This window comes from Dendronephthya gigantea, unplaced genomic scaffold (assembly GCF_004324835.1).
Source record: "Dendronephthya gigantea isolate DGI-Jeju-01 unplaced genomic scaffold, DenGig_1.0 000023F, whole genome shotgun sequence".
Taxonomy (NCBI): Eukaryota; Metazoa; Cnidaria; class Anthozoa; order Malacalcyonacea; family Nephtheidae; genus Dendronephthya; species Dendronephthya gigantea.
Window position 1 is genome coordinate 735,446 of NW_021163033.1, and position 13,764 is coordinate 749,209.

Genomic DNA, 13,764 nt, shown 5'->3' on the forward strand with positions numbered 1-13,764 from the left:
TAACACGGAGGAGCGATATATCGGCTAACAATACTACCAAGTCGTGTTGTTAATTGCAAAGTGTACAAACTTTCACGTTTCACCGCATGAACTCAGTTGAACTGCATGATTTTTTTGAAAGTACACAGACAGTACGGCTACATATAATACTTTGTTTTCTTATAAAGGATAATACCTTAGTTTAAATTTAGGACTTTGGTTCAAATTTGGTTCATTCTAAGCATGACATGACTGTCCATATGTTGTAAATGATGTACGGGATTAAGACTATTAGTTTCAACAAATTGAGAATCGGAGATCACGGCTGCAAGCTGAGATATCGACACGGCATAACGTTTAGGGGCAACCACAACAACATTTTATCAGGGACGCCGGAACGATGCGAACGCAAGGGGGGAAGGTGGTAAGATTTTTTTCGTGAAGAGGCAGCTCTTAAGAGGCAGTTCTGTCTAGAGAGTATCTGGGCTATTTCAACATGCTTTTCTGTTGTATTGCTTTGCGGTGATGTTTTCTATAATCTATAGAAATCAACAAGCAAAGACGCCACATCTTCTCCCCCCCGAATTTTAGGAACTTCTCGTGAGAAAGCTGAACTCGACCTGATAACGAATGTCCTAATGAGGAACTACTCCAAACAAGTTCTACCCATGGTGAGCTTTGATAAGCCTGTGAAAATTACCATTCAGTTGATATTGCGGAGATTGGTTGAAGTGGTAAGATCATAATACTCTAGACATAAGACTCGAATTAAACACTGTGGTCAAATTAGGAAACTAAATTATAGCTGGTTTAGGTTTTGAGTTGATAATTTTAGGTGATAGAATGAAACAGCCTGACATGACTAACTTAATGTGACAGACGTTGGACCAACATTCGCTCTACTTCAGTATAATGGAGCCTTGAATACTCTGTTTATACTTGTCGATTGGATAGCTTATTGACGGTCAATAGCTTAAGCTGAAGTCTATGTTTAAGTATTCAGTATTGCAGAAACTAGTACCTTCTCTGTAATAAAACGAAGTTTATCTCGATTGAAGGGCCATGGTTGCCGAAGGGCTGACATATGTCACAGAGAGCCCACAAAACCGTATTTTTAAACAAGATGAACCAGTATGTCACCCAAACAAGGTGACGGAAGAAAAATTTGGCCTACGATTATAGCCCTAAACTAGCCTAGTTCAATCCAATCTTTTCCGTATTTTCAGAATGAGAAGAGTCAGTTTATGATGATTTATACCGGGGTGATGTTAAAGTGGAACAATCCGATGCTACGATGGGAACCGAGAGATCACATGGACATTGATCACGTGCATCTTCGACCAGGCAGTGTCTGGGTTCCTGATATCTGCCTGTACAACACGTGAGTATCGTGCATGCAGAAGAGGCGTTGGAATAAACTTCGGAGAACGATCGGTGACGAATTTCACTTCTTCATGACTGGCAACAATATTTCTATGGACATACAGAGTCTGGTCCTCGATGGAAAGATAGCGCAAATGGTTCAGTAGATCTGCCACGTAGTTTAGCCCTTCCCTATAAATGTCCCAGCTAATGTATTTGATAGCGACAATTTATCACGTTGAAAAACCTTGACGCTATAATGATTTCATTTTGTGATAGGCACTAGGCAGACAAAATTTCGCAGACAAATTTGTTCGGTTCGGCTTTAAATGCTCTGAAGTAAACGAGTTTTCTTTTCACTTCAGGTTGGACGACTCAGGAAACTTGAAAGCAAAAATAGACACGGCCATCAAGACTCATTCTAGCGGCAATACGACGTGGCTTGCGCCCATCCAGTTGAAAAGTGAATGCAAGATCAACGTGAAGTTCTTCCCTTTCGACTATCAGGTGTGCGAACTGGAGTTTGGATCGTGGACCTACCCCGGACGATACATCAGCATCGCTCCTCTCACGAAAAACCTTCCTTTCTCCCAGTTTGTTGAAAATCCAGCCTGGTACATCGTGGAGGTAATCGTGTCGGAGAGAGTCGGTTATTACCCGGAGCCATATCCAACTGTCTTATACAAGTTCGTGATGAAACGCAGAATACTGTACTATCTTACAAACCTGGTCATTCCTTGTGTTATTATTTCATTCCTGGCCTTTTTATCATTTTGTTTACCCGTCGAAAGCGGCGAAAGAATCGCTTTGGTTATCACAATGTTGCTATCGATGACCGTCTACATGATGCTCATCTTTGATTTCATGCCGCCAAATTCTGAGGTGATACCGCTGGTGAGTAAGTTTTACTTGGCCTGTATAATCGAGATAGCGTTTTGCCTTGTCGCTACCTTTGTCGTCATCAAATGGTACTACAATGAAAGCCCGATGCCCGAGTACATTTATCGTTTTGTAAACGGACATCTAGCTAGCGTGTTGCTTTTCAAACGACCCAAATGCAGAAAGGGTTATGCGAGTTGCAGCAGAGGTAAGAGGGGACACGGTGCGTTGGACGAAAATGATGTCATCTCGGACGGAGGAATGGAGCTAGAGACCATTGCCTTGTGCTCTGAACAAGACGATCCAGGTTTCACCAGCAGTGCCAAGAGATCATTGGCTGTCATTTCGAATAAGATCAGAGAAGACGAAGAGGTGAATGGTCGAAGAGAGAAGTGGAAGTACGCATCCAAAGTTATTGATCGTTTTTTCTTTGTATTTTTCCTTTTAATGTTCATAATAACGGTGATTCTTATCCTGTGGACAGCCACGGATTCTGAAGGCGAGGCGTACAGAAAGACGTTGCATTAACCCCCTGTATTCTACACTAGCTGCTTCACTGACCGAAAGCCTAAACTGAATGCACGAAGGGAAGCTTCGCGAAATAGGAAATAACACACGAGACACACATTTGAAACCAGTCCCAGCAAATATATGTCTTGAAGCGTAGTTTGAAATACAATTATATTCCTGTTTGCTTATGGCTTGCAATATATGTAAGTTATGAATTGACAAAAATTGAGGTGAGATTCGAGATGAAAATGTATGTTCGACCGAGAGAAGGTTTAAAGACTACTACATTCTTTGGCACTGATTTTTACTCCCGTCTCGCCGATAATGTATTTTGTTTATTATTCTCACAGTTCTGTAAAACTTCAAGGATGCTTGTTTAATAATTCATCAAGTCCGGCCTCTTTCGATCTAATCACGAACATCTGCTCAAGACAAAAAGTCAAAATGAAAACACACTTCTAACCATAGAAACACAACGATCATAATTTCGATTATTTGCGAAATGTTGCCAAATTATCTGTAGCCAAACATACAAAAATGACTCCAAAGTAAACTATAGGGTTATATAGTTTGTAGCCCAGCAACACTCGACTTGCATAGATAGCATCTTCTTTAGCATACGAAATATTTAAGTCTTAAGAATAACTTAGAGCTCGTGTTGATCTTTAACGCAAATGTGAAGCTGCTTCAAAATTAAACGAACTAGGATTACTATGGATAAGTTTCAACAAAAAAGTATGCACATATAGTCTACACGAAATACCAGCTCAAGAACACATACTTTTCAATGCCTCTCCGAGGCTCACAGTTTTCGCTTAAAAATAATTCCGGTCCATTGATTACACCTAATTGCCATTGGTTTAGAGCCTGTTCGTGCTTATTAACCCCCTGGGGGTGAGAAGGGCTTCAATTATTTTAAATTCCCGCAACTTATTGCAAATATCGAACATCAACAGGTTCAGTGATAAACCATGCACGCGGGTACAACGTTCCCTCAACTTGCCCTTGGCTTGGCGTTTTTCACGTAGGGCATTCACAGTTAACTACCCGAGGAAAGTTAGTACAAGACGTACCGAACTTGAGGTCCTAGTATCGAGCTAGCTAACAGCGAAGCAAGCAAGCTTTGTTTGCTGTGGGCGGGTAATAAAACACGCTAGAGGAAAGAAGAAGAGGGAATTTAATAAAAAAGAGGGGAAGTGGCAGAAGAAATATGAGACATAGAAGTATTGTACCAGGTGTCGCTTTTTGCACTTTGGTTGTAATGTTTTTGTACAGCACAAAAGTCGGAGGTAAGAAATGAAGATGTTGAACTTATGAAGACTGTTAAAAATTTATGTCTAACTAGATATAATAAGATCAAATTCAAATCGCATTCACGAAGATAAAGCTATGTCAAAGGTAATAAAAATATATGACCGATGATTTCAAACCTAAGTTCCAGAGATGTTTCTTGCAAATTTGATCGTGAAGAGAAAACTAGCCTCACAGTGCAACTCCATTTATCTCTAATCACAGAAATTCGGAAGATTCGACACGCAAGAAAAAGTAGCAAATATTACTTGCATGCCCGGAAAATTTTGAGCACGAAAATAGAATGTAAACATACAATTTTCCTTGACAACGCTGATTTGTATAGAAGAATCTCATCTTATAAATGAACGAAATAAACTTCATCGTACAGACATCCATCCTAGTTGAAATCAATTGATGATTTAACAGACAAACAGATGGACGCATATCAATATAGTCAATATATATAGAGGTCATTTGGCTTTATCGAGATCCCGAAAATCGTGAATAAAGAAAATTGCAGCAACATTGAAGCTTTCCAGCTCTAAAAGCTTTTATTTTTAATATCTAATGCATGTCGTAAAAATTTAATGTTCCAAAATAAAAAAAAGTCCAAAATAAAAAAAGTAATATCACTCATGCATGCTGATTACATTACAACTTGCGTATTTATTTTCTTATAGTTTATTGAATTTTTCTATAACAGTATTAAAATTGAAGCAAAATATCTCGCGAATTTGCATTTTGTTTACATAAACATTGAACGGCGAAACGTCAATAGCCAACTGAGAAACGCATCGAATGAGTTCTATACAATCTGTTCTCGTTGAAAATGATCAAATGGCAATAATCCTACCAAATTTGTCTTTTAAATCATCCTACAAAATGCTCAATGTGCCTCATTTTGATATCATCGTATCAAAATACATTATTTTTTTCTTTCTCAAAACATTTGGTTCGACTTAAGTGTTCGTGAATACTCTTTGTGTATCTAACAGCGCAAGCCTAACAGGGGGTACCCTCTGTGGCGTTTGACCGCAGAGCGGCACAGTCTTTAAGGTAATTTTAGTATCGTTTGGAAACCGTATGGGAGGGGTATTGATTGAAGAGATGTCAGAATGAATATTGAGATGGATCGCATTTTACTCTGAGCAATCAAAAGCACAGCGTTGCAATGCTAAAATAGCTTTCAAATACAAAAACTAGGTACTGATAGGGGGACCATACAGCGCTATGATCTTGTGTTGCAGTTATAAGAATACAAAAGCCATATTCTTTCAACTTCAAAGGTCGTCAAGCTTCAATCAAAATGAAAGGCTTTAAGAATGAAGAGGGAAAAACTAAAGAAATAATGTCCTTTCTTCCACCTTTTTTATCATCAAACTGAAATCGAACTAATCTCATCTCTTAAACTGATGAATTTCAGTCATATGCAAAATCAATATAGATCTTATGACTGTATTAATCACTCCAGGCTTACAAGTTTTTAATTCCTTAGAACATCTTTTACATAAAACAGCAGGAATAGCTGTTTTAGAAGATTTAGAAGAATGAGGCAATGTGTCCTTCCAGTTATAAAATGATCTTTTCTTCATGTCAATATTTCTCATCTTAGCCACAAATGCTGTGAACAAAGCAGAGTTACAACTAATGGCGAAACTGTTCCCGAAATCAGAGGTGTTCATGAAAGACGTTCTGCCAGTCAAAGATAAGAACTCGTCCGTCAAAGTGAAGTTGCAGATTGCAATACGACAAATTATGGACATTGTGAGTAGATCTTCAAAGTTGATTATAAGACGGTTGTAGAAATAGAATGCACCATATTTCAGACACGCAAACTTGACACAGTGGTTGATGAATCACTTGTCTCTTCTACCACACGCCTCGGCTCCATTGACCTTTTCACACCGTAGACGTAGCTTCTAGAGTATGGCCTTTCCACACCTGGGCAGATAAACGAAGCAACCTGCACTAGGCTTTCAGGAGAAACAATTTGGGGCCGAGTTTGCTAAAGATAGTTACAACCCTGAAGTAAAACTAATCGCAATGACAAAAACGAAGATATAGTTGGTCTTAAAAACAAATTGACCAATAAACACATTCAACCCGAAATCATCCATCAATCAATAAAACTCCAAACAATCGCAGTGGGTGACAAGAAATGGAGATGTTTATTAGGAACATTTAGTCGGTAGTTTACCTCTTCTGAATAAATTATTACGCACAGCGCGCATTCCCTTTTTGTAGTATTTTTATCCATGACTCTGTGCATATTATGTTAATCGTTTAGCATGAAAAAACTCAAGTGGTTATCCTCAGTGTTTGGATTCGACAATACTGGAACAACCCGATGCTAACCTGGAAAGGATCAGACTACATGAATATCACCTCCATCAACGTTGACAGAAACCTCGTTTGGGTGCCTGATATGTGCTTATACAACACGTAAGTGTAAACAACAACAACAACAACAGCAACAGCAACAACAGCAACAGCAACAACAACAACAACAACAACAACAACAACAACAACAACAACAACAACAACAACAATAGCAACAACAACAACAACAACAACAACAACAACAAAAAACAACAACAACAACAACAGCATCAACAATCAACAACAAACAAAACTACAACAGCACTGTCAAGTATACTACGAAGCCTCGACAGAGGCCATTCACGTCGAACAAATCTGACCCAAAACTATTCCAATTTCAGCGCGGACAACACTGGAAGTCTTTACCAAAGCCTTGATACAAAAGTCATTGTAACCAGCGATGGTAACTGCACATGGTTAGCTCCGATAATCCTTAAAAGCGAATGCAAAATTGATGTGGAGTTCTTTCCTTTTGATGAACAATCCTGCGTCCTTCAGTTCGGCTCGTGGACGTACAGCAGCGTGAGCATTGACGTTAATACAACCGACACCGAGGCGGATCTCAGCAACTTCATCACAAACGGAGAATGGGACATCATCGACGTAAAAGCCAGACGCCACGAGGACTTCTATCCGTGCTGCGATGAACCCTACCCGTCCATCATCTTCACCGTGCGAGTCAGACGTCGAATGTTGTACTATGTTTCGAATCTCATCATTCCTTGCGCTGTGATCGCGGCGCTGGCTTTCCTCTCATTTTATCTCCCAGTGGACTCAGGTGAGCGCATCTCTCTCGTGATCACCGTCTTACTAGCGATGACCGTGTACATGCTGATGGTATCCAACTCAATGCCGCCGACCTCGGAGGTGATTCCTCTCATAGGCAAGTACTACTTGGCGGTAATGATCGAGATTGCGCTGTGTTTGGTCGCAACGTGCGTCACCATACGTTGGCACCACAACGACACCCCGATGCCACGCTGGCTGCATTCTCTAGTCGTGCGTTGCTTCGGAAAAATCTTCTGTGCAAACGGTTCTGAAGTGTCGTACGTCGAGACCCATTCGTCCACGAGTTACAACGTGAACAACAATCGAATGACGGCGGAATACCCGCAGGCAACGACCAACACGAACACCGTACAACTACAAGAGATCACATCAAACCCGAAGACCGATATGGAATCCATTCACAAAGATCTCTCTGTGCTCTCGAAGAAAGCAGAAAACGATGAAACAGAGGAAGGAATCCGTCATGATTGGAAGAAGGCTGCTCTCGTGCTGGATCGCTTGTTCTTTGTCGTATTTCTGCTCACATTTATTCTCTTCTCGCTTGTAATTCTTACTGCAATCCCGAATTATAATAGTTGAACGAGCTAAGCGTATGCATGCAGCGTGGAACGGTGTTGGAGAACTTTACTTTTAATGCTGAAAATATTCGTATATGCATTTTAGCCAGAGGATTTACGCCCCTTTTATCCTGCTAAGTGATTTTTTAATCTCGCTGTTGACATATAGGACTTAGGTTGAACTAGTTGAAAACGTATATTTAGATATCTTGAAGCTGGTTGTTAGTATATTACCATAGTCAACGAAATTGTATGCTTTAAATATTTGCTTACATGTAATGAAATAAAATTATCTCGGTAGAATGATGCTTTGGTTTTAAATATAATCACCACGTATATATTATTGCGAAGAATCTGAATTTTGTATGCAGATCTTATGGCGTTATTCATCCATGCAGGAATTGAGAATTAGCCTTTCTCACGATGACGAGTATGCCGCCATTTTTGGGGTACTTTTTTTTCAAAACCGCAAGCGTGAGACCTCATAACGGCCACAGTATTTAATTTTAGGCTGGAGTTATTCTTCAAGTGGTCTGTTGGTCTCTTGCTTTTCATGTTGTTATAACTTTTTAAACCCGTTTGAGAAAATCTAGAAATACCCCAAAAACGTCATCGTGAGAAAGGCTAATTGAATTCAACAAACTCCTAAAGTTGAGGAAAGGGAATTGGTAGGTTTAGAACGCAGATAACATCGCACTGAGGAGTTGCTCAGTCGTCAGTGTCTACGGGTTAGTTCTTATATAGGGAGAAAGAAGGAACAGAATAAATGTTGAAAATCTCAGATTAGAGTGAAAGAGCCTTTGAGGCATAGAACAAATCAAGCAATCTCGAATTAAGGAATTGTGGTAGGATTTGAAGAGAATCAAATATATATATTGAACAAGATCAGCAAGGAAAACTAAAACTCGGGCATTCCGGCAAGAATTTAGCCAACACCTCTGAGACCTCTGAGCAGTGCACTAAATACCAAGCTATGAAACCATTCAACAAGCTATGAAACCGTTGTTCTATATCTGCACGTTTCGAGTAATTTACCTGCCCAAGTGACTTTCTTATGTCTCCCACGACAAAACAATTGCATTGGCCTCATAACGGTTGCTATATTTTCATTTTCTTTCTTTCAATTCGTTGAACTAATTTCAGATTTGGTGGGATGACAATTAATAGCGAGCATCACAATTGAATCGCTTTTAGTTATTTATGAAACCATGTAAAATACTTTAGTAAAGGACCCCACCTCCGCTAAAGGTCTCTGAATACCTCATTAATAGTTACAATTGTATCGGCAAGAGCCTCCAATCTTTTGATCACGACCGACATGTTATGTTTGAATCGTTGCTACGGCTGTGCAATATAGAAAACTACAAAGCGTTTCTTAATTTTTAATAAAAAATAAATTAAATCAAATTATAAGGTTTTGCCGTTTATAACAGAAAGCCATTGATGTTTTATTGTATAATATATTATGCATGAAATAGAAGGGAAAATTTCGTGTGGGCTTCGCGCAAAGAGATTCAAAACAATCGCTTGAGAATTGTTTATTTCACTAAACTTACGCCAGAGAGGTTTTGCAAACAAGCAGCCACAATGCAGATGAGTTTCTGATAGCGTTGCTTACAATCGAAGATTTTAAATAAAAATAAAAATTGCATTATTTCAAAGAGAAGAAATTTTGTTAAAATGCTTTTTGAGAGAATTAAGCATAGTATAAAATGACAAGCTTTATCTTGAGAGAATATCTGGTGATGATTTTCGGAACGAAATACATGAAATATATTATGGCTAAGTTATTTTAAACACGCAGGTTCGGTTTCTTTCGTTTCCTGAAGACGCGACACGCTATGCAAAATATATCCACTTTGAAACAATTACATGAGAACAGAAGGGTAATTATTAAGCAACAATGCAACCTAAGCACGATTATTCCTTCACAGCAAGAGAGAATATAGCTTTGCCTTAAATGTATTAAATAATAAATCATCATGGAGAATATATGTGACCTTTTCCACTGGGAAACGCGCAAAACATCCGACAATAAAATGCATCAGTGGATACAAAAAGGTTATTAAATACACCGTAGCGGAAAATTTCAATAAAACCACAGATTAAGCCGTCGCGAATTACAAGCGGTTAAGAAGGGGTCATTAAAAATTCATCCGCGCAAACTCTGGACAAGCGTATAGAGGACATTCCTCGAACATGTTTTTCAAAACCATGCCTGATTTGCTCGCACAGTTTGAGCGAGAGAGACAAATACGTCGTGTGTGTCATATAGTTGAGGTTCCCACTACGAAGTCGTCAGCTATGGTTTGAGACCAAAACAACAATCAGTGAACGTCAAGAGATTGATATATACTAAGGAGAGATAACTTTGACAGGAAGACAGAGAAACCATTTTAAAACTGATCATATTGATTCAAAGTCCTTGGACGGCGAAGACTTTGCTTGAAGCAGATTTACAATGCATTGGACATTTGGATACCTTTTGATGTATACCTTAGTTTTAGGAGTTTTTGGAGACAGCAATTCTACGCTTCAAGGTGAACTAGTTTGTATGTATTCGGACACACATGTTGATGATAAGAGAAACTGTGCATTTCAGATCAATGATCATCGTATCGAAAAATCATATGGGAATAGCATGCAATTCTATTGTGCTGTACTGAAATTCGAGTTTAGCCTTTAGGAATTTGTAAAAGAAAAATATTTGCAAAATATATATATTTAATTATTCATTTTGCACTTAAATATTCAGGTTATACCAAGTACTCTACTTCCAAATCCCCAAACTGCAAGCATTTCTTGGTATACTTTAAGCTCCTAGTGTATAAAGTTTCTTCATGCTTCTCCGCCTAAATTTTTTATATTCTTTTTATTCAGAAAACAGAACAGTTTCAAACAATGATACGAGAGAAACTAAGTCAAATGAGACCAACCCAATCAAGGTGGATGTCATGCGGCCAACCCTGGCGAGCGAACAGCAAAGGCTTCTTGAACACTTATTTAGGAACTACGACAAAAATGTCCGGCCTGCAGAAGAACCGAACAGAAATCTTTCGATAAGAATCCAACCGTCAGTTAGACAGATTGTTGAGATTGTAAGTGCTGTTCTAGACTGAGTGCAAAACACTTTGTTCAAACTATATATAGCGAAATATTTTTGCCTTGAAGCAAGGAATTTTGACATTTCCTGACATATCGTGTTCATTTACCATTTTAGAACGAAAGACAACAAGTTCTCACGCTGTATTTTTGGTTGAGAATAGTAAGCCTATATAACTTGTTAAATACATCATTGAATGCTCGTAATGAACAGGTGTTGTTACGAGAAATGATCATTTACCTCGCGTACGTTCACAAAAGCCACGAAGTTCTTCTGTAAACTATTTCTATCTGAGATTTTCGAACGAGCTCTCTTATATAGTTTGATTGTTTTTCCTTTGAAGTATTGGTATGATAAAAATTTCGTGTGGAACGAAGCAGATTTCAGTAACATCAAAAATTTCAATGTTGAAGCCGACAAAATGTGGCTGCCTGATCTGTCTCTGTATAACAGGTGAGCTTTGGAAATACGTATTTGATCCTCGAATAATTACGGTGAAGAAATTCCGAGTTCTAGTCCTTGAAAGAAAATGACATTAATGTCATTCATTTGGAGTTTTACAGCATTTCTGTAAACTGTTATGAAGAAATTCAGAGATTTTTGTCAGGAGTAAAATCTATCACGCAGATGCCCTATGCATTTATCTTCGTGTGAAAATTGCAGAAGAATAATTTAGTTATGAGAATTAACGAGTACCAGACAGAAATAAACTGCAAAGCCGAATAACATTTTGTAAATGAACTTTAAAGTTTCATCAATGCTTTACTCCATCCGATTTAATTTCATGAAGTCGAAATACGAGACTTTAGAGATGAAAATATGGTCGATTTAAGCAGATACAGCTTTAACCGGATTTACTGTCTGTAATATGCAGGTATTCTGTAATATTCATAGATAACTTCCTCCATTTCTTTCAGTGCCCAAGAGGGTCAGGACGCGTTGATTTATCACAAGATCAAGACGAAAGTTCAGGTGAGCAGCGATGGCGCATGTCGATGGCTCTCTCCCTATTTCTCCTCCACCTCCTGCAACATCGACAGTACTCACTTCCCGTTTGACGAACAGAAATGCCAGGTAGAAATGGCGTCGTGGACTGCCACGGGTAATGTCATCGACGTTGTACTTGACAAGAACCTCAGTATTGATACGAGCCAGTTCTTGGAGAACATCCAGTGGAAGATACAGTCAGTGTCGGCTTATAAACAGGTCAGCTGCGTTTGTTTTAGGGATATCTCGGGGTAATTGATGACAATATAAGGATCGAGATGAGACTTGAGGTCAGGCCAGGATCACAGCTAGGAACATTCTTAGACTATCCATGGTATACTATATAGATCAACTTGGGACAATTTGGGTGAACACTACCAATATGTATATCTATATATCAATCTTTGTTCATCCTTCCAGGTAAAGTTTTACGGCAGCAATACACATCCGTACCCTAGTCTGGTTTTCGAGTTTGTCTTACGACGCAGAAGCTTATTCTATATAATAAATCTCATATTTCCTTGCGTGATTTTATCCTTCCTATCCCTCATGACCTTCTACATCCCCCCTGCCTCAGGCGAGAGAATAACATTATCAATAAGCCTACTGCTGACCATGTTATTTACGCTGTACATAGTCACCGAAAACCTTCCACCCGATTCGACAACCGTCCCCCTGTTGACCAAATTTATCGGCGTCGCGATGTTGATCATGACTCTTTCATTGTTCGGCACTTCAGTCGCCATAAAGTTCGAGGGGAAAGCAGAACCCGTTCCGAAATGGGTCGCGTTGTTCGTCGGAAAGTATTTGGGTTGTCTCGTGCTTCGGAACACCTCGTGGGTACGGAAATGCGCGAAGAAGCGGCGACAGAATCCGGAAGAGATGGCGCTTAATTTGCAAACGTCTGAGGAGAATCAAAAAGGATTTCCTGACCCAGAAGACGCCACTCAAGTTGACAATGGCCATCCGACCTGCCGACATCGCTCGCCTCAGTCCTCCTGGAACAACATCAAGAAGGATTCTGGGGAATCGACCGCTGCTCATAATACCAGCAGCCCCGTAATGTCCAGTATTGTCAAGATGTTCCAGCATCTCTCGAGTCGTGTCGAGAAAAAGGCTTTAATCGATGAAGCTCAAGGGGAATGGAAAGAGATCGGTTCGATACTCAATACCTTATTTTTCGGGACATTTTTCGCTGTCCTGTTCATCTCCACAATTGTTATCTTCAGTGGAGCACGCTACACCGAGTAGCTCACGTGGACTGGTGACGAAACTCCACGTCTTTGAAAGACAGGTTCACTTTCATTTCACATCTTAAGACTCACATTAACGCTAATGTCTGGTAAATGTAACAGCTTTTGATCATTTATCAACGGCCCTTTTCAAATCGTGAAATTTGGGCAAAGCAGTGTAAAAACAATAGGTATAGGGTAACATTTATGAAAACGATAATTTGGACTTTTTGTAAACGGTAAAACTAAGTTAGTATTCTGATGAGAATGTCAGTCTAGTGCATGATTTAACCTCTAGCAATTTATATAAACATTTCATATATTAGCTCCAACTTATACAGTTATACTAATTCAATGATACTAATTTAAACGGATAATCTGGTTTCTCTTACTTCTAAGCCTGACCTACATTAGAGTGGGGTTTGGTGGAAAAAAGGGGGGGGGGGAGCATAATTCTTGCGCAGAGCGATATCCTCAGCGAAAGAGTAGTGTTTCGTTTTCAATATTCATCGTTCTCGTTCAATTTAGGGTACGTTTAGCAAGGGAAAATATCAACAAAGCAGAACAATGCCGTGCAACATATCTTCATCCGTGCATCTCAGACCTAGGTTGCATGAGATCTTATGATTACAATCAAGAACACAAACCAGAAAGAACTGATTGTGCGTGGTCAAAATATCCAATCAATCAATTG

The 13,764-nt window shown here is 39.2% G+C and overlaps 3 protein-coding genes across 6 annotated transcripts in view; 2 read left to right on the forward strand and 1 right to left on the reverse strand.

Annotated features, from left to right (window-relative positions):
- The window catches only part of LOC114522438 (tRNA:m(4)X modification enzyme TRM13 homolog), a 53,651-nt gene that overhangs the window by 31,125 nt on the left and 8,762 nt on the right, over window positions 1–13,764 (reverse strand). The gene's annotated exons all lie outside the window — the stretch shown is intronic.
- Window positions 3,692–8,045, forward strand: LOC114522439 (neuronal acetylcholine receptor subunit alpha-7-like). Its single transcript, XM_028543116.1, has 4 exons — window positions 3,692–4,019; window positions 5,636–5,787; window positions 6,311–6,465; window positions 6,744–8,045. Exons 1-4 carry the CDS (start codon window positions 3,941–3,943, stop codon window positions 7,768–7,770), a joined length of 1,413 nt encoding a protein of 470 aa, XP_028398917.1. The 5' UTR covers window positions 3,692–3,940; the 3' UTR covers window positions 7,771–8,045.
- On the forward strand, window positions 9,899–13,435 carry LOC114522437 (neuronal acetylcholine receptor subunit alpha-9-like). Its single transcript, XM_028543113.1, has 6 exons — window positions 9,899–10,288; window positions 10,629–10,846; window positions 10,969–11,013; window positions 11,195–11,304; window positions 11,769–12,057; window positions 12,259–13,435. Exons 1-6 carry the CDS (start codon window positions 10,210–10,212, stop codon window positions 13,087–13,089), a joined length of 1,572 nt encoding a protein of 523 aa, XP_028398914.1. The 5' UTR covers window positions 9,899–10,209; the 3' UTR covers window positions 13,090–13,435.